An 18,153-nucleotide genomic window follows, 5' to 3' on the forward strand; every position below is an offset into this window, starting at 1 on the left:
AATTTACTGGACATTTGACATGCAACATTTTAATTTACTGGACATTTGACATGCAACATTTTAATTTATTGGACCCATATGCATTGGGTCCAGTAACCTGATAAGGGCTTCCACCCACGGTGCTCTGAATGACAGAAATAAGGTTTATAATATGGTAATTCATATTAACAGAACATGCAAGTCGAGGATGCAATGATGTTCTGTCCTTTTTACCGAATTCTGATGTGCACTTTGAACATGTTAGAATAACTGTAGGTGGGAGGCAGGGATACAGAGGCGAGGGGGACAATAAAGCACTACACGTCAGAGTGAGTTCAATACCTAAAACTGAGGCCTTCTCAGTACAACCAGCCACACATGTTCTGACCACACTGTATTCTCTGTCATCCTACCATATGTGTTCCCAGTTCTATAACCCAGTGTTGTAGCTGCACTTGTTTTCATTCCTCTTTTCTCATCCCATCTTTTTCATTCCACCTTCAGCAACAGCTCAAGTTCTCAGACCCTGGCGTCTTGCCCGCGCCCATGTTCCCACAACAACAAGCCAAGGGCACGCCCCACCGGTGTCCGTCCCACCAATCAGACTCCTCTACTCCCTCGGGTGTGTTTCCGTGGGAACGGGACGACCAAAAGCCTTCCACCAGGGGACGACTCGCTCCTCCTCCATCTCCCCCTCTCCCCTCCAGCAATGTCATCAGACGAGGACAGGATGCTGGGGGTGGTGGGATGGTGGAGGACCTCGGGAGAGAGACAGACAGTACGTGTCAGTTTGTCACCTTTGTTATCACTTATTGCCAGTTCAGTGGCAACGCAGTTCATGTGTTCTGATGTCAGACTCCACTCCAAGCACCTTGGTTTATCATATGCTGTATGTCCCAACATCATATATTTGATACATTCTGATGTCTGGCTTCAAATCTCTCTCTAGTATTTCCAATGATCTGAGGATTTGCATAAGTTCATGGGAAAGTAGGGCTCATGGGTTGTATTTGTTTCTTAGTCAATAATATATGGGTTGTATTTCCAATGATCAATAATAAATGAGGATTTGTTTCCATAAGTGGGGCAATAACATGGGATGTATTTGTTTCCCTTAGTAGGGCAATAATATATGGGTTGTATTTGTTTCCCTTAGTAGGGCAATAATATATGGGTTGTATTTGTTTCCCTTAGTAGGGCAATAATACATGGGTTGTATTTGTTTCCCTTAGTAGGGCCATGGGTTTATTTGTAGGGCAATAATAAAAATGGGTCGTTATTTGTTTCCCTTAGTAGGGCAATAATACATGGGCAATAATAAATTGTATTTGTTTTTTGAGGGTACATGGGTTGTATTTGTTTTTTGAGTGCTGGTCAGGAAGGATGCAGTTAAAGTTCAACCAGTAAAGACAGCTAGCTTCCTTTTGACAGCAGGAGGGCAGAGGGAGACACAGTCCAATGTTTGCTCTAGGTGTGAGTCATAGAGAGTGTGTTTAGCCTGAATACCCCCCATTGTCTTCGCTGCTGGTCGGCTGACAGCTGGCTGCAGTGATGGGCTTTGTGTCATCCTGTATGGCTCCAGACACATTGAATTACTGGCCTTTCAGTACAGACACTGCGTTCCTCAACAGAGGAGACAAGACTGCTCAAATGTACTGTGAAATTAGCTCAAAATTGATTTCACATGACTTGGAATCCATTGGAATTGTGAAACCCCAAAGTAATTATTTGAGAAACAGAGCTGATAGTGCATTGACAGTTGACTGACTCCCCTTAGGACATCTGTATGGATTGTCTTACTTTCACAATCACCAACAGTTGCTACAGTGGTGTTGTTGTTTTTGGCCCATCCACCACCACTGTTCAGAGGACAAAATAAACATTGTTTTTACAGCTTATTCTTTTGTTGTTACATGTACCATCACTCATTCATACACACATTTTATGTACGGTAGTGTTTCAGTAGTTACATAGCAAGAATAAAGCAATTTGACATTTTGATATACATTATGTTTTCAGTCATAACTATTGTAGAACATGAGCTTTTAAAGCATCCCCTCAGCTACTCTGTCCATCCCACCTATCTCCATAACCCTCCCCTCAGCTACTCTGTCCATCCCACCTATCTCCATAACCCTCCCCTCAGCTACTCTGTCCATCTCCACCTATCTCCATAACCCTCCCCTCAGCTACTCTGTCCATCCCACCTATCTCCATAACCCTCCCCTCAGCTACTCTGTCCATCCCACCTATCTCCATAACCCACCCCTCAGCTACTCTGTCCATCCCACCTATCTCCATAACCCACCCCCTCAGCTACTCTGTCCATCCCACCTATCTCCATAACCCACCCCTCAGCTACTCTGTCCATCCCACCTATCTCCATAACCCACCCCTCAGCTACTCTCAGTCCATCCCACTTATCTCCATCCATAGCTACTCTCTGTCCATCCCACCTATCTCCATAACCCCTCTCCCACCTATCTCCATAACCCTCCCCTCAGCTACTGTCCATCTGTCCATCCCACCCCTATCTCCATAACCCTCTCCATAACCCACCCCTCAGCTACTCTGTCCCCCTCAGCTACTCTGTCCATCCCACCTATCTCCATAACCCACACCCCTCAGCTACTCTGTCCATCCCACTTATCTCCATAACCCACCCTCAGCTACTCTCTGTCCATCCCATCCCACCTATCTCCATAACCCTCCCCTCAGCTACTCTGTCCATCCCACCTATCTCCATAACCCACCCCCCTCAGCTACTAACCCACCCCCTCAGCTACTGTCCATCCCTCCCTATCTCCATAACCCACCCCCTCAGCTACTCTGTCCATCCCACCTATCTCCATAACCCACCCCTCAGCTACTCTGTCCATCCCACCTATCTCCATAACCCACCCCTCAGCTACTCTGTCCATCCCACCTATCTCCATAACCCTCCCCTCAGCTACTCTGTCCATCCCACCTATCTCCATAACCCACCCCTCAGCTACTCTGTCCAGCCCACCTATCTCCGTAAACCCACCCCTCAGCTACTCTGTCCATCCCACCTATCTCCATAAACCCACCCCTCAGCTACTCTGTCCATCCCACCTATCTCCGTAAACCCACCCCTCAGCTACTCTGTCCATCCCACCTATCTCCATAACCCACCCCTCAGCTACTCTGTCCATCCCACCTATCTCCATAAACCCACCCCTCAGCTACTCTGTCCATCCCACCTATCTCCATAAACCCACCCCTCAGCTACTCTGTCCATCCCACCAGTCACGCCTGCTCTTCGTCAACCCCTGGCTTCCCCAGCAGCCGCAGTCACGCCTGCTCTTCGTCAACCCCTGGCTTCCCCAGCAGCCGCAGTCACGCCGGCTCTTCGTCAACCCCTGGCTTCCCCAGCAGCCGTAGTCACGCCTGCTCTTCGTCAACCCCTGGCTTCCCCAGCAGCCGTAGTCATGCCTGCTCTTCGTCAACCATTGGCTTCCCAAACAACCGCAGTCACACCTCCTCTTCGTCAACCATTGGCTTCCCAAACAACCGCAGTCACACCTCCTCTTTGTCAACCATTGGCTTCCCCAGTAGCCACAGTCACACCTGCTCTTCGTCAACCCCTGGCTTCCCCAGCAGCCGCAGTATCACGCAGATGGACAGAAGCCCTCCTGTTCTCCACTCATTACCTGTATTAACTGCACCTGTTTGAACTCGTTACCTGTATAAAAGACACCTGTCCACACACTCAATCAAACAGACTCCAACCTCTCCACCATGGCCAAGACCAGAGAGCTGTGTAATTACATCTCCGTAAACCTGCCCTCTTCTGATTTCCGTGGGACATATTTTTTTCCAACTGTGCTGTTTCACATAAATTCTGAACCCATTTAATCGCATAGTATCTACAAAGATAAATATTTTTACTAATAGTATTATTATATTGTTGATCAATTGACTATTGCTATTTGTAGGGTTCATTTTAAATAAATGTTTTTTTTGTTTGTTGATTTTCTTGAAGCTGTGACCAGAAACAAGCTACATGGGGCAATACCAGAATAAGTAATCTATTGATGCTGTCTCTATGGTAGAACATCTGCAGAGCTGAGATAGCTACAGTGGATGGTGAAAGTATTCACCCCTTTTGACATTTTTCCTATTTTGTTGCCTTACAACCTGGAATTCAAATGGATTTTTGGGGGGTTTGTATCATTTGATTTACACAACATGCCTACCACTTTGAAGATGGAAAATATTTTGGATTGTGAAACAAACAAGAAATAAGACAAAAAAACTAACTTGAGCATCATAACTATTCACCCCCCCCCCCCCAAAGTCAATACTTTGTAGAGCCACCTTCTGCAGCAATTACAGCTGCAAGTTTCTTGGGGTATGTCTCTATAAGCTTGGCACATCTAGCCACTGGGATGTTTGCCCATTCTTCAAGGCTAAACTTCTCCAGCTCCTTCAAGTAGGATGGGTTCCGCTGGTGTACAGCAATCTGTAAATCAAACCACAGATTCTCAACTGGATTGAGGTCTGGGCTTTGACTAGGACATTCCAATACATTTAAATGTTTCCCCTTAAACCATTCGAGTGTTGCTTTAGCAGTATGCTTAGGGTCATTGTCGTGCTGGAAGGTGGACCTTCGTCCCAGTCTCAAATCTCTTGAAGACTGAAACAGGTTTCCCTCAAGAATTTCCCTGTATTTAGCGCCATCCATCATTCCTTCAATTCTGACCAGTTTCCCAGTCCCTGCCGTTGAAAAACATCCCCACAGTATGATGCTGCCACCTCCATGCTTCACTGTGTTCACTGTGGGATGATGTTCTCGGGATGATGAGAGGTGTTGGGTTTGCACCAGACAGGGTTTTCCTTGATGGGCAAAAAGCTCAATTTTAGTCTCATCTGACCAGAGTACCTTCTTCCATATGTTTGGGGAGTCTCCCACATGCCTTTTGGCGAACACCAAACATGTTTGCTTAATTTTTTCTGGCCACTCTTCCGTAAAGCCCAGCTCTGTGGAGTATACGGCTTAAGGTGGTCCTATGGACAGATACTCCAATCTCCCCTCTGAAGCCTTGCAGCTCCTTCAGTATTATATCTTTGGTCTCTTTGTTGTCTTTCTGATTAATGCCCTCCTTGCCTGGTGTCGTGGAAAATTGCAAGATTATGTTTAATGCTTGTATTACATTATAATAGTTGTTACATTCGACAGAATAGAGTATTATGTGTGCGTGTTCCACTGAGCATGGGCCTCTATGAGATAGCACTGACAGAGGAGATTTACGATGTCTTTGGGTAATAAAGCCTAAAGAGCATTCCAGATAAAATGAGCTAATGGTTCTGTTCTATGCCGTACCAGGGAGAGACGGTCCCCTTTTGGAGTGAGGGGGCCAGATACTGGTCTTTACAATGAGAGCTGTTGACACAGCAGTAACTGCCTACTGTGTTTTATAGATATCTTTCATACAAATCTTAACCTTTGTGAGCTGTTCCTAAGATCTGTGGTTCATCAGTGTAAGTTGAGAGGGGTGTATCTTGGCTATTCAAGATCTTTATACTTTTCTGTTGGTACTTTTCAATGGTTCATTAGAGATGACACATCATTGAAAGTCAAAAAGGCTATTGCAAAGCTCTTATTTCAAAAATATGTAGTTTAAGTGTAACTCTGACTGGTGTGTAGTTTGTAACTCTCCTCATTTGGTAAAGCAGAAAAATGCCACGACACTGGTCCATTAATTTTGGTGTGCGGCTCTCTCTTGGCAGGTTTGTTGTGGTGCCATATTCTTTCCATTTTTTTAAATAATGGATTTAATGGTACTCTGTCGGATGTTCAAAGTTTCTTATTGTTTTATAACCCAACCCTGATCTGTTGGAGAGCTCCTTGGTCTTCATAGTGCCGCTTTCTTGGTGGTGCCCCTTGATTAGTGGTGTTGCAGACTCTGGGGCCTTTCAGAACAGGTGTATATTTACTGACATCATGTGACACTTAGATTCCACACAGGTGGACTTTATTTAACTAATTATGTGACTGCTGAAGGTAATTGGTTGCACCAGATCTTATTTAGGGGCTTCATAGTAAAGAGGGTGAATACATATGCCCGCACCACTTTTCTGTTTTTTGATTTTTTAGAATTTTTTAAAACAAATACATTTTTCCATTTCACTTGACCAATTTGGACTATTTTATGTATATCCATTACATGAAATCCAAATAAAAATCCATTTAAATTACAGGTTGTAATTCAACAAAATAGGAAAAACGCCAAGGGGTTTGAATATTTGAATATTTTTGCAAGGTACTGAATATGCCCCATATACATAACATTATGTTTGTGGCAAGAATTTGTGTACAATAGTTTTTTATTTATTTAACTAGGCAAGTCAGTTAAGAACAAATTCTTATTTACAATGGAGGCCAAACCCAGACGACGCTGGGCCAATTGTGCGCCACCCTATGGGTCTCCCAATCAGGACCAGATGTGTTGCAGCCTGGATTCGAACTGGAGCCCCCAGTTTAAATTGAAAAAAGGTTTTGATTCAAGCGTTGTTTTGCGTATCATTTCATAAACCATGTGCCACGGAATCGGCACATCTCAAATCTCTTCCCAACTATTTTGGTCAACATTTTGGCCCTCAAGTAAAACTGATATATTTTTTTTATTGAGATTAATGTTTTTTGTTGACAATGTTGGTGTTTAATAAAGGGCAGACAAACAAGTTCTTTATCTTCTTCCACTTGCCTCCTCCATTTTTGCGGTAATGCTGTAATCAGTTGGTTGTGATTTTGGATAGACCAGACAGCTACAGTGCTAATCAATGTGTTAATCGTTCTGACAATCAATCTGAAAGCTATCTGATAAATCAGTCACTTCCCTGTTTACATTCTCAACATAACAACATCCACAACGTATCTACCACGAATCACTAACACTCTCGCTCAAATACATGGCATTAAATTCAAGACCCTTTTAGAAAGAACTTACCAAAGCAAACAGGGAACATGTTCTTCCTATCCCTCCTCCCCTTTCTCAATATGATATTAAACATGTATATCTCTCTCTCTCCCCATCTCTCCCAGTGTCCGGGTGTGTAGCCGAGCTGCAGGGGCGTATGCGTGGCCTACAAGGGGAGCTGGAGGCTGAGTGTGAGCGGTTCAGACAGTCCCAGGATGCTCTAGCCAACGCCAGGAGAGACCTGACCACCAGAGAACAGAGTCTACAGAGGGCCAAGGACGAACTGAGCCTCGCTCACATGCGCATCTCACAGGGGAGCGATCGGGTATGGATGCACACACACTGTGTGAAACACACAGCGGGAGTGACTGCCAAACACAGACACGAGTGTGACGGCAAGGCAGAGGGACACAGTCACATCTATCACACATTCAGTTATACTGTGTGTCTCCTCTCCAGGCCCAGTCGTTGGAGCAGCGTGTGAAGCAGCTGCAGGAGGAACTGAAGTGTCAGAGACAGAACACTGAGAGCAGCCGCCTGCAGCACCACCAACGCACCAGAGACCTGGACAAGCAACACCAGAGGGTGAGGAGGGGGGGGGTGTGTCTGAGGGTTGCATGCACCCCTCCACTGTGCGTTAGATGATCTGGAGAAGGACAACCAAAGGGTGTGGGGTGGGGGTGGGGGGTGTGTCTGAGGGTTGCATGCACCCCTCCACTGTGCGTTAGATGATCTGGAGAAGGACAACCAAAGGGTGTGGGGTGGGGGGGTGTCTGAGGGTTGCATGCACCCCTCCACTGTGCGTTAGATGATCTGGAGAAGGACAACCAAAGGGTGTGGGGGGGGGGTGTGTCTGAGGGTTGCATGCACCCCTCCACTGTGCGTTAGATGATCTGGAGAAGGACAACCAAAGGGTGTGGGGTGTGGGGTGGGGGGGTGTGTCTGAGGGTTGCATGCACCCCTCCACTGTGCGTTAGATGATCTGGAGAAGGACAACCAAAGGGTGTGGGGTGGGGGGGGGGGTGTGTCTGAGGGTTGCATGCACCCCTCCACTGTGCGTTAGATGATCTGGAGAAGGACAACCAAAGGGTGTGGGGTGTGGGGTGGGGGGGGGGTGTCTGAGGGTTGCATGCACCCCTCCACTGTGCATAGATGATCTGGAGAAGGACAACCAAAGGGTGTGGGGGGGGATGTGTGTCTGAGGGTTGCATGCACCCCTCCACTGTGCGTTAGATGATCTGGAGAAGGACAACCAAAGGGTGTGGGGTGGGGGTGTGTCTGAGGGTTGCATGCACCCCACCACTGTGCGTTAGATGATCTGGAGAAGGACAACCAAAGGGTGTGGGGTGGGGGGGTGTCTGAGGGTTGCATGCACCCCTCCACTGTGCATTAGATGATCTGGAGAAGGACAACCAAAGGGTGTGGGGTGGGGGGTGTCTGAGGGTTGCATGCACCCCTCCACTGTGCGTTAGATGATCTGGAGAAGGACAACCAAAGGGTGTGGGGGGATGTGTGTCTGAGGGTTGCATGCACCCCTCCACTGTGCGTTAGATGATCTGGAGAAGGACAACCAAAGGGTGTGGGGTGGGGGTGTGTCTGAGGGTTGCATTCACCCCACCACTGTGCGTTAGATGATCTGGAGAAGGACAACCAAAGGGTGTGGGGTGGGGGGGGGGTGTCTGAGGGTTGCATGCACCCCTCCACTGTGCGTTAGATGATCTGGAGAAGGACAACCAAAGGGTGTGGGGTGGGGGGGTGTCTGAGGGTTGCATGCACCCCTCCACTGTGCGTTAGATGATCTGGAGAAGGACAACCAAAGGGTGTGGGGTGTGGGGTGGTGTCTGAGGGTTGCATGCACCCCTCCACTGTGCGTTAGATGATCTGGATGTCAGGACCCGTTTTCGAACCTGGGTCTCCGGAGTGAGAAACAGTCACTTAACCAACTGAGCCACGAATAGACAGCAGAACCCAGAAGATGAGGCAGACACAGCAGTACTTAAGACGGTGTATTTAATAAAGAAAAAATCCTAAAATACAAAAAATGGCAAATCCAAAAGGTGGTAGGAAAAACACAAAAAGACCTCAAAAGAAACTCACCAAAAATAAACAAAAACAAAAAACAGAATACCACAAGAACGTCACCCGGAATCGACAAGAGCACACAGAACACTAGGGCAGGGTGCTAACATACAAACACAGAGCACAGAACTGAGGGAAACAAAGGGTTTAAATACAATCAGGGGAAACGAGACACAGGTGCAAATAATAATGGGGATCAAGGGAAAAACATAGGGACAAAAAGCACAATGGGGGCATCTACTGACCAAAACCCGGAACAACCCTGGCCAAATCCTGACAGAATCCCCCCTAGGAACGGCTCCTGACGTTCCTACCAGCTCTCTCAGGGTGGAGGACCCTGAACTGACGAATGAGGTCAGGGTCCAGGATGTCTTTGGCAGGAACCCAGGAGCGCTCCTCAGGACCGTAGCCTTCCCAGTCCACCAGATACTGCCAGGACCGCTGCACCCGGCGGGAATCCAGTATCCGGTGGACGGTATAAGCCGGCTGGCCTCCAATGACACGAGGCGGAGGGGGAGGTCTGTCTGCCGGGACAAGGGGAGAAAAAACAACAGGTTTTAACAATGACACATGAAATGTGGGATTAATCTTAAGGGATCTGGGTAAGTGTAGGCGATAAGAAACTGGGTTAACTCTCCTGGCAACCTTGAAGGGACCGATGTATTTTTGGGACAGCTTGCGAGACTCCACCCGTAGAGGTAAGTCTCTTGTGGAAAGCCAGACTCTCTGGCCGGGGCGCAGGGTAGGCCCGGGACGGCGACGTCTGTTGGCTTGTTGTTGATACCTCTGTGAGGAACGCATCAGATTAAGACGGGTCTTCCTCCACATAAGCCGACAGCGTCTGACGAACCTCAAGGCTGAAGGCACTCTGACTTCTGCCTCCTGGTCCGGGAACAATGGAGGAGCATAGCCAAACTGACACTCGTGCGGGGACATACCAGTGGAGGAGGAGCGCAAGGTGTTGTGCGTGTATTCGGCCCAAACAATAAAGGATGACCATGTGGACGGGTTGTCACGAGTCATACATCGGAGGGTGGTTTCCAGCTCTTGATTCATCCTCTCTGTTTGGCCGTTGGACTCCGGATGGTACCCTGAAGATAGACTGGCAGAAGCCCCCATGAGTTGGCAGAAGGCCTTCCAAAACCTTGAGGCGAACTGGGGACCTCTGTCAGAAACCACATCTTGAGGAATGCCGAAGACTCGGAACACATGATTAATTATCAACTCAGCCGTTTCCTTGGCAGAAGGTAACTTAGTCAGAGGGACGAACCTGGCCGCCTTTGAAAACCTGTCGATTATGACTAGGATAGTAGTATTGCCATGGGATGGAGGAAGTCCAGTAATAAAGTCCAATGAGATATGGGACCAGGGTCTGTGGGGAACAGGTAAAGGGTGAAGGAGTCCTTGAGGGCGGAGGTGAGAAGATTTGCCCTGGCAGCACACGGGGCAGGCATTGACGAAAGTGGCAACGTCTTCTCTTATGGTAGGCCACCAGAACTTACGCTGGATGAACTCCAAGGTGCGACCTACGCCCGGATGACAGGTGAGGCGAGAGGAGTGCCCCCACAGAAGGACCTGAGTCCTCACTGCCTTGGGGACAAACAACCGATTGGCAGGGCCTCCTTTAGGGTCCGGTTCGCTAGCTTGAGCACGTCTCACGGTATCCTCAACTTGCCACGAGATCGGAGCCACAATCTTAGCAGCAGGAAGGACAGGCATGTCTGTGTCATCTCGAATGGCAGGAGCGTAGACTCGGGACAGGGCATCCGGTTTGAGATTCTTCGACCCGGGCCGATAGGTGAGGATAAACTGGAATCGATTGAAGAAAAGAGACCATCTAGCTTGTCTAGAGTTCAATCGCTTCGCCTGCTGGATATACTCCAGATTTTTGTGGTCCGTAAGCACTTGAAACGGGTGAGAAGCCCCCTCGAGCCAGTGTCTCCATTCCTTCAATGCCATCTTAACCGCTAGGAGTTCACGATCCCCCACATCGTAGTTCCTCTCAGTCGGGGTAAGCCGGTGTGAGAAGAAAGCGCACGGATGAAGCTTCTTGTCTTCACCCCTCTGAGACAGGACAGCTCCAACACCAACCTCTGATGCGTCTACCTCCACCACAAATGGTTCATCCGTAGTCGGTAGTATCAGGATGGGAGCAGAGAGGACGCGCTGCTTGAGTCCTTGGAAGGCCGTCTCAGCTTCTCTTCCCCACAAAAACCTTGCATTGCCACCTTTGGTTAAAGCTGAGAGAGGAGCTGCCACCAAACTGAAGTTCTTGATGAACTTGCGGTAAAAGTTTGTGAAGCCCAGGAAACGCTGAACATCCTTAACGGATTTGGGGTGGGCCAATCCGCTACCGCCCCTACCTTCCTAGGGTCCATTTGGACTCGACCGGGTTCCACTACAAATCCCAGGAATTGTACTCGGGATGAATGGAATTCACATTTTCCGGCTTAACGTACAGATGGCTGTCCAGGAGGCGTTTGAGTACTTGTCTGACATGCTTAGTGTGTTCTTGAAGGGAGCTCGAAAAGATGAGGATGTCATCCAAGTAAACGAACACAAATATGTTAAGCATATCCCTAAGCACATCGTTTATGAGCGCTTGGAACACCGCTGGGGGCGTTGGTCAGGCCGAAGGGCATCACCAAGTATTCATAGTGACCAGTAGGCGTGTTGAAAGCGGTCTTCCACTCGTCACCAGGTCTGATCCGCACAAGATGGTATGCGTTCCGCAGGTCAAGCTTAGTGAAAACAACTGCTTCCTGGAGCAGCTCGAAGGCTGTGGCCATAAGGGGTAGCGGGTAACGGTTACGGACGGTTATGTCATTGAGTCCCCGGTAGTCGATGCAAGGACGTAATCCACCGTCTTTCTTGGCCACAAAGAAAAACCCTGCTCCCGCCGGGGAGGTGGATGGACGCATGAGGCCTGCTTCCAGAGCGTCCTTGATGTAGGTATCCATAGCAGCTCGTACGTGTGGAGATAGGGAAAAGATCCGACCCCTGGGGGGGCAAGTGCCCGGAAACAGGTCGATGGGGCAATCGTAAGGTCTATGGGGTGGTAGCATGTTGGCCCTCTCTTTGCTAAACACCAGTTTGAGGTCATGGTAACACTCGGGAACTCGGGTCAGGTCGATGGATTCTAAAGACTCGGGAGTAGAACTCGGGGAATTCTGGAAAATACAAGTAGCTTGGCACGTAGGACCCCACTGCTTGATAGTGCCCACAGACCAGTCGATGTGAGGGTTATGGCTGTGAAGCCAGGGGTATCCAAGGACGAGAGGGAACTCGGAACAGGAGATCAAATGAAAGTTCATCAATTCCTGGTGTTGTGAAACTGAAAGTCTCAAGGAGGTAGTGACATGAGTGACAAGTCCAGATCCCAAAGGGCTTCCATCCAATGTAGTAACCCTCATGGGGTCACTTAGAGGTTCAGAGGGAACGCCATTCTCCTTCGCCCAGACACCATCCATGAAGTTACCTGCGGCTCCAGAGTCTACCAAGGCTTGAAGGTGAAGCTTGTGGTTGTCCCAGGAGAGGGTGACTGGAATGAGCAGACGGGAGTTGGACGGATGGGAGGAGGTTATGTTTCCCGTTACAGTTCCCCCGGTCTGTACGGGACAGAGCGTTTCCCTGGAGCCCGGGACACGTGGAACGGAAATGGCCCGGTTTGCCGCAATATAGACAGCGTCGCTCCCTCATCCGGCGGTCTCTCTCAGCCTGGGAGATGCGTCCAATCTGCATGGGTTCCGGTGGAGCCAGCGATGATAAAGGTGGGGACTCGGAGCTGGGACTGATAGGGGCTAGAGGTCTACGGTTGAGTTCTCTCTCTCTCAGACGCTGGTCAATGCGTGAGGCCAACTTGATCAGGGACTCGAGATTGTCCGGTGTTTCCCGAGTGGCCAGTTCATCTTGGATAGTGTCGGAAAGGCCTTTCAGAAAGCACACCGTGAGCGCCTCGTTGTTCCAGCCACTCGCTGCTGCCACCGTGCGGAACTGGATGGCATAGTCCGTCACGCTGCGCCAACCTTGATGGAGAGTCAGGAGCTGTTTGGCTGAGTCAGAACCACTGCTTGGGACTTGAAACACTCGTTTGAATTCCTCAGCAAAGGCAGAGTAGCTGGCACAGCAGGAACTATGGGCATCCCACACAGCAGTAGCCCAGGCCAGGGCTTTTTCTGACAGCAGGGTGATGATATATGCGATCTTAGACCGGTCGGTGGGAAACGACGAGGGTTGCAGCTCAAAGGAGAGAGAACATTGAGTGAGAAAGCCTTTACAAGCACTTGGATCACCTGAGAACCGTTGGGGAGGTGGAAGACGAGGTTCAGCCAGGGGGTTAACTGCCATGGGTACGTGAACCTGAGGTACTGGGACGGGAACTGTTGCCGGGGTAAGTCGATCAGATATTTGCTTAATGGAAGTCAGCATCTCCGACAGAAGATGAGAATGTCTAGCCATTAAGGCCTCTTGCTGAACCAGGGCGGCTTCGTGGCGTTGGACAGTCTCCTGGTGGTGGGACAGCGTGGCAAAAAGGTCCTGGGAACTGGCTGCCTCTGGGTTCATTTTTGGCTCTGTGTTTCTGTCAGGACCCGTTTTCGAACCTGGGTCTCCGGAGTGAGAAACGGTCACTTAACCAACTGAGCCACGAATAGACAGCAGAACCCAGAAGATGAGGCAGACACAGCAGTACTTAAGACGGTGTATTTAATAAAGAAAAAATCCTAAAATACAAAAAATGGCAAATCCAAAAGGTGGTAGGAAAAACACAAAAAGACCTCAAAAGAAACTCACCAAAAATAAACAAAAACAAAAAACAGAATACCACAAGAACGTCACCCCGGAATCGACAAGAGCACACAGAACACTAGGGCAGGGTGCTAACATACAAACACAGAGCACAGAACTGAGGGAAACAAAGGGTTTAAATACAATCAGGGGAAACGAGACACAGGTGCAAATAATAATGGGGATCAAGGGAAAAACATAGGGACAAAAAGCACAATGGGGGCATCTACTGACCAAAACCCGGAACAACCCTGGCCAAATCCTGACACTGGAGAAGGACAACCAAAGGGTGTGGGGTGGGGGGGGGGGGGTGTCTGAGGGTTGCATGCACCCCTCCACTGTGCGTTAGATGATCTGGAGAAGGACAACCAAAGGGTGTGGGGTTGGGTGTCTGAGGGTTGCATGCACCCCACCACTGTGCGTTAGATGATCTGGAGAAGGACAACCAAAGGGTGTGGGGTGTGGGGTGGGGGGGTGTCTGAGGGTTGCATGCACCCCTCCACTGTGCGTTAGATGATCTGGAGAAGGACAACCAAAGGGTGTGGGGTGTGGGGGGGTGGGGGGGGGGTGTCTGAGGGTTGCATGCACCCCTCCACTGTGCGTTAGATGATCTGGAGAAGGACAACCAAAGGGTGTGGGGGGGGGATGTGTGTCTGAGGGTTGCATGCACCCCTCCACTGTGCGTTAGATGATCTGGAGAAGGACAACCAAAGGGTGTGGGGGGGGGATGTGTGTCTGAGGGTTGCATGCACCCCTCCACTGTGCGTTAGATGATCTGGAGAAGGACAACCAAAGGGTGTGGGGTGGGGGTGGCGGGGTGTCTGAGGGTTGCATGCACCCCTCCAGTGTGCGTTAGATGATCTGGAGAAGGACAACCAAAGGGCGGGGGGGGGGGGTGTGTGTCTGAGGGTTGCATGCACCCCTCCACTGTGCGTTAGATGATCTGGAGAAGGACAACCAAAGGGTGTGGGGGGGGGTGTCTGAGGGTTGCATGCACCCCTCCACTGTGCGTTAGATGATCTGGAGAAGGACAACCAAAGGGTGTGGGGTGGGGGGGGTGTCTGAGGGTTGCATGCACCCCTCCACTGTGCGTTAGATGATCTGGAGAAGGACAACCAAAGGGTGTGTGGGGGGAGGGGGGGGTGCGGTGTCTCATATCCCCATGTAGCTACACACCCAGGTGTGATGGTGTGTAAAGTGATCTGTAAAAAGTCTAGTGTAAAATCAAGTCAAATTAAAAAATTGTTTACATGCGCACTGTTCCCAACAATGCAGAGTTTAAAAAGTAAGACAGATATTTTCAATAAAGGCAGTGCATTCAAAGTATTCGGACCCATTCCCCTTTCCCACATTTTTAAAGTTACAGCCTTATTCTAAATGTTTTCCCTCATCAATCTACCCACAATACCCCATAATGACAAAGCAAAAACAGGTTTTTAGACAGTTTAGCAAATGTATTAACAATAAAAAACAGAAATACTTAAGTATTCAGACCCTTTGCTATGAGACTTGAAATTGAGCTCAGGTACATCCTATTTTCATTGATCATCCTTGAGATGTTTCTACAACTTGATTGGATTCCACCTGTAGTAAATTAAATTGATTGGACATGATTTGGAAAGGCACACACCTGCACACAAATGTCTATGTAAGGTCCCACAGTTGACAGTGCATGTCAGAGCAAAACCAAGCCATGAGGGCAAAGGAATTGTCTATAGAGCTCCGAGACAGGGTTGTGACGAGGCACAGATCTGGGGAAGGGTACCAAAACATTGAAGGTCCCCAAGAACACAGTGTCCTCCATCATTCTTAAATGGAAGAAGTTTGGAACCACCAAGACTCTTCCTAGAGCTGGCCGCCCAGCCAAACTGAGCAATCAGGAGAGAAGGGCTTTGGACAGGGAGGTGACCAAGAACCCGTGGTCACTCTGACAGAGCTCCAGAGTTCCTCTGTGGAGATGGAAGAACCTTCCAGAAGGACAACCATCTCTGCAGCGCTCCACCAATCAGGCCTTTATGGTAGAGTGGCCAGACAGAAGCCACTCCTCAGTAAAAGATACATGACAGCCAAAAGGCATCTAAAGACCTTCAGACCATGAGAAACAAGATTCTCTGGTCTGATGAAACCAAGATTCAACCATTTGGCATGAATGCCAAGTGTCATGTCTGGAGGAAAACTGACACCATCCCTACACTGAAGCATAGTGGTGGCAGCATTATGCTGTGGGCATGTTTTTCAGCAGCAGGGACTGGGAGACTAGTTAGGATCGAGGGAAAGATGAACGGAGCAAAGTATAGAGAGATCCTTGATGAAAACCTGCTGGGGCAAAGGTTCACCTTCCAACAGGACAACGACCCTAAGCACACAGCCAAGACAATGCAGGAGTGGCTTCGGGACAAGTCTCTGAATGACCATCTCTGGAGAGACCTGAAAATAGCTGTGCAGCGACGCTCCCCAACCAACCTGACAGAGCTTGAGAGGATCTGCATAGAAGAATGGGAGAAACTCTCCAAATACAGGTGTGCCAAACATGTTGTGTCATACCCAACAAGACTCGAAGCAGCCAAAGGTGCTTCAACAAAGTACTGAGTGAAGGGTCTGAATGCTTATGTAAATGTGATATTTCATTTTTTTCTCATTAATGAATTTGCTCCAATGTAATAACTTTTTCTTTTTCTTTTCTTTTTTAAGGTGTCATCTTTGGTATTGTGTGTAGATTGATGATGGGAAAAATATATATAATCCATTTTAGAATAAGGCTGTAAATGCACTGTATCTAATCTAGTTCAATCTGATAAGGCATTCATTGGTTTCATCCCAAATGGCACCCTATTCCCCTTATAGTGCACTATTTTTGACCAGGACCCATAGATGGGGAATAGGATGCCATTTGGGAAGCGTCCATTCTCTTCCTTTCTCTCCAATAGACACAATAGAGCTACAGTACATATGGTTTCGCTAGCTGCCTCAAATCAGATTGACATCATGTTTAATTGCTGATAAGCTTTTTAATATGCTTTCACGTTGCTTTTAAAGTGGCCACTTTGAGAGTTAAACGTACCAAGCTGGAAGGTCTGTGACTTCAGGGCTTTGTGTTCACAGCATGGAGATTAACAGGCAATAGTTGCTTTAAGACCAGTGCATGCGAAAACAATGACATTGCACAAATTGATTAACCTCAAATTGGTTGATCAATTTGTAGGGATTTCATCTGTTGTTTTTATTCATGGCATGGAAGTGTATCCAAATGTTTGAATGTGTTACCTCATGTAAGCAAAAAAGATTTGATCATGTTTAATATGTATCTGATGGGTTTGATAGTTTCCCCTTCTGTCTCTGCTGTGTAGGTAACTGCATGTGGCGTGGCTGATGCATCAGACAGATGTTTACGACAGGACCTGTCCTTTAGATAGAGAGGGAGATAGAGACCCTGCTTGTTGCTTTCCGTGTCTACTCCCTCCCACCCTTCCCTTTTCTCAAGAGTCCATTTTTCAACTTCCTTTTATATGTGATCTTCTCATAGTCCTCCCCGAGTCACTGTGTGAGAGGGAGGGGCTGAATGTAACACTGGAGCAGAGCAGGAGGAGAGAGACAGGACTGGAGGAGGAGGTGAAGAAGCTGGCTGAGGAGCTGGCAGAGGCCCTCAGATGCATCAAAGAACTAGAAGGTGAGGAGGCGGGAGGAAAGAGGACTGTTGTTGATAATGGGTTGTTTATCCTTTATGACTAGAGACGATAGACAGTGCTGTTGTCTGTTCAATGTTAGGAAATTTGAACAGGACGTGTTTGACTTAACAAAAGAGTGACATCATTCCTACACCAAACTGTTGTCACTCATTTCCTTTGAGCTGCACAAGCTGTTATTTTTGTTACTGCTGCCACCTGTTGACTTTCAGCGGTATTACACCCGGCTATTTGGTTGATTATCCAAATGATTAACATTTTGTTGAATTAACATGACAGTTTGAATGATAATAAGTCATTTTGTTGATCATTTCTTCTTTCTCTTGTTTGTTTACCTATTCCTCTTTCCAGACCAGAAGACGGTCCAACCCACTGCTGCTCCAATGACTCCAGTCCCGTTTAGCCCTGCCGGATAGAGCTTTGCCCCGGTCTCACAACCACGACATGGCCACACCATCCCACGCACACCTCTTGGCTCAGACCAACAGACCTGCTCGAGGGGAACAAGCGAGGAGGAGCGAGAGGAGAGAGGGAACGAGGGACAGAGAGCAAAGTACCCCACAGAGCGAGAGCCTGGCGAGGGCATTGACTCAGAGCACATCACTCTGTTTGGATCCACAGACTCTGACAAAACAAAGAGGGCAGGAGAAAGGGGGAAAGGGGAGGAGAGGAAACGAGAGAAT

At 48.4% G+C, this 18,153-nt stretch overlaps 1 protein-coding gene across 1 annotated transcript; it reads left to right on the forward strand.

Moving 5' to 3' along the window:
- The first annotated feature begins 254 nt into the window (after nucleotides 1–254).
- On the forward strand, nucleotides 255–17,927 carry LOC135545592 (centromere protein F-like). Its single transcript, XM_064973313.1, has 6 exons — nucleotides 255–308; nucleotides 484–757; nucleotides 7,049–7,248; nucleotides 7,383–7,508; nucleotides 17,311–17,454; nucleotides 17,822–17,927. Exons 2-5 carry the CDS (start codon nucleotides 526–528, stop codon nucleotides 17,344–17,346), a joined length of 594 nt encoding a protein of 197 aa, XP_064829385.1. The 5' UTR covers nucleotides 255–308; nucleotides 484–525; the 3' UTR covers nucleotides 17,347–17,454; nucleotides 17,822–17,927.
- Nucleotides 17,928–18,153: the final 226 nt, after the last annotated feature.

Source organism: Oncorhynchus masou, chromosome 9 (assembly GCF_036934945.1).
Source record: "Oncorhynchus masou masou isolate Uvic2021 chromosome 9, UVic_Omas_1.1, whole genome shotgun sequence".
NCBI lineage: Eukaryota > Metazoa > Chordata > Actinopteri > Salmoniformes > Salmonidae > Oncorhynchus > Oncorhynchus masou.

Bases quoted from the DNA above. Each gene is read 5' to 3' on its own strand.
- LOC135545592 (XM_064973313.1), top strand. From the start codon at position 526: ATGTTCCCACAACAACAAGCCAAGGGCACGCCCCACCGGTGTCCGTCC. The intron at 7,249-7,382 runs GTATGGATGCAC...TCTCCTCTCCAG, and splicing joins TCTCACAGGGGAGCGATCGG to GCCCAGTCGTTGGAGCAGCG. The intron at 7,509-17,310 runs GTGAGGAGGGGG...ATCTTCTCATAG, and splicing joins TGGACAAGCAACACCAGAGG to TCCTCCCCGAGTCACTGTGT.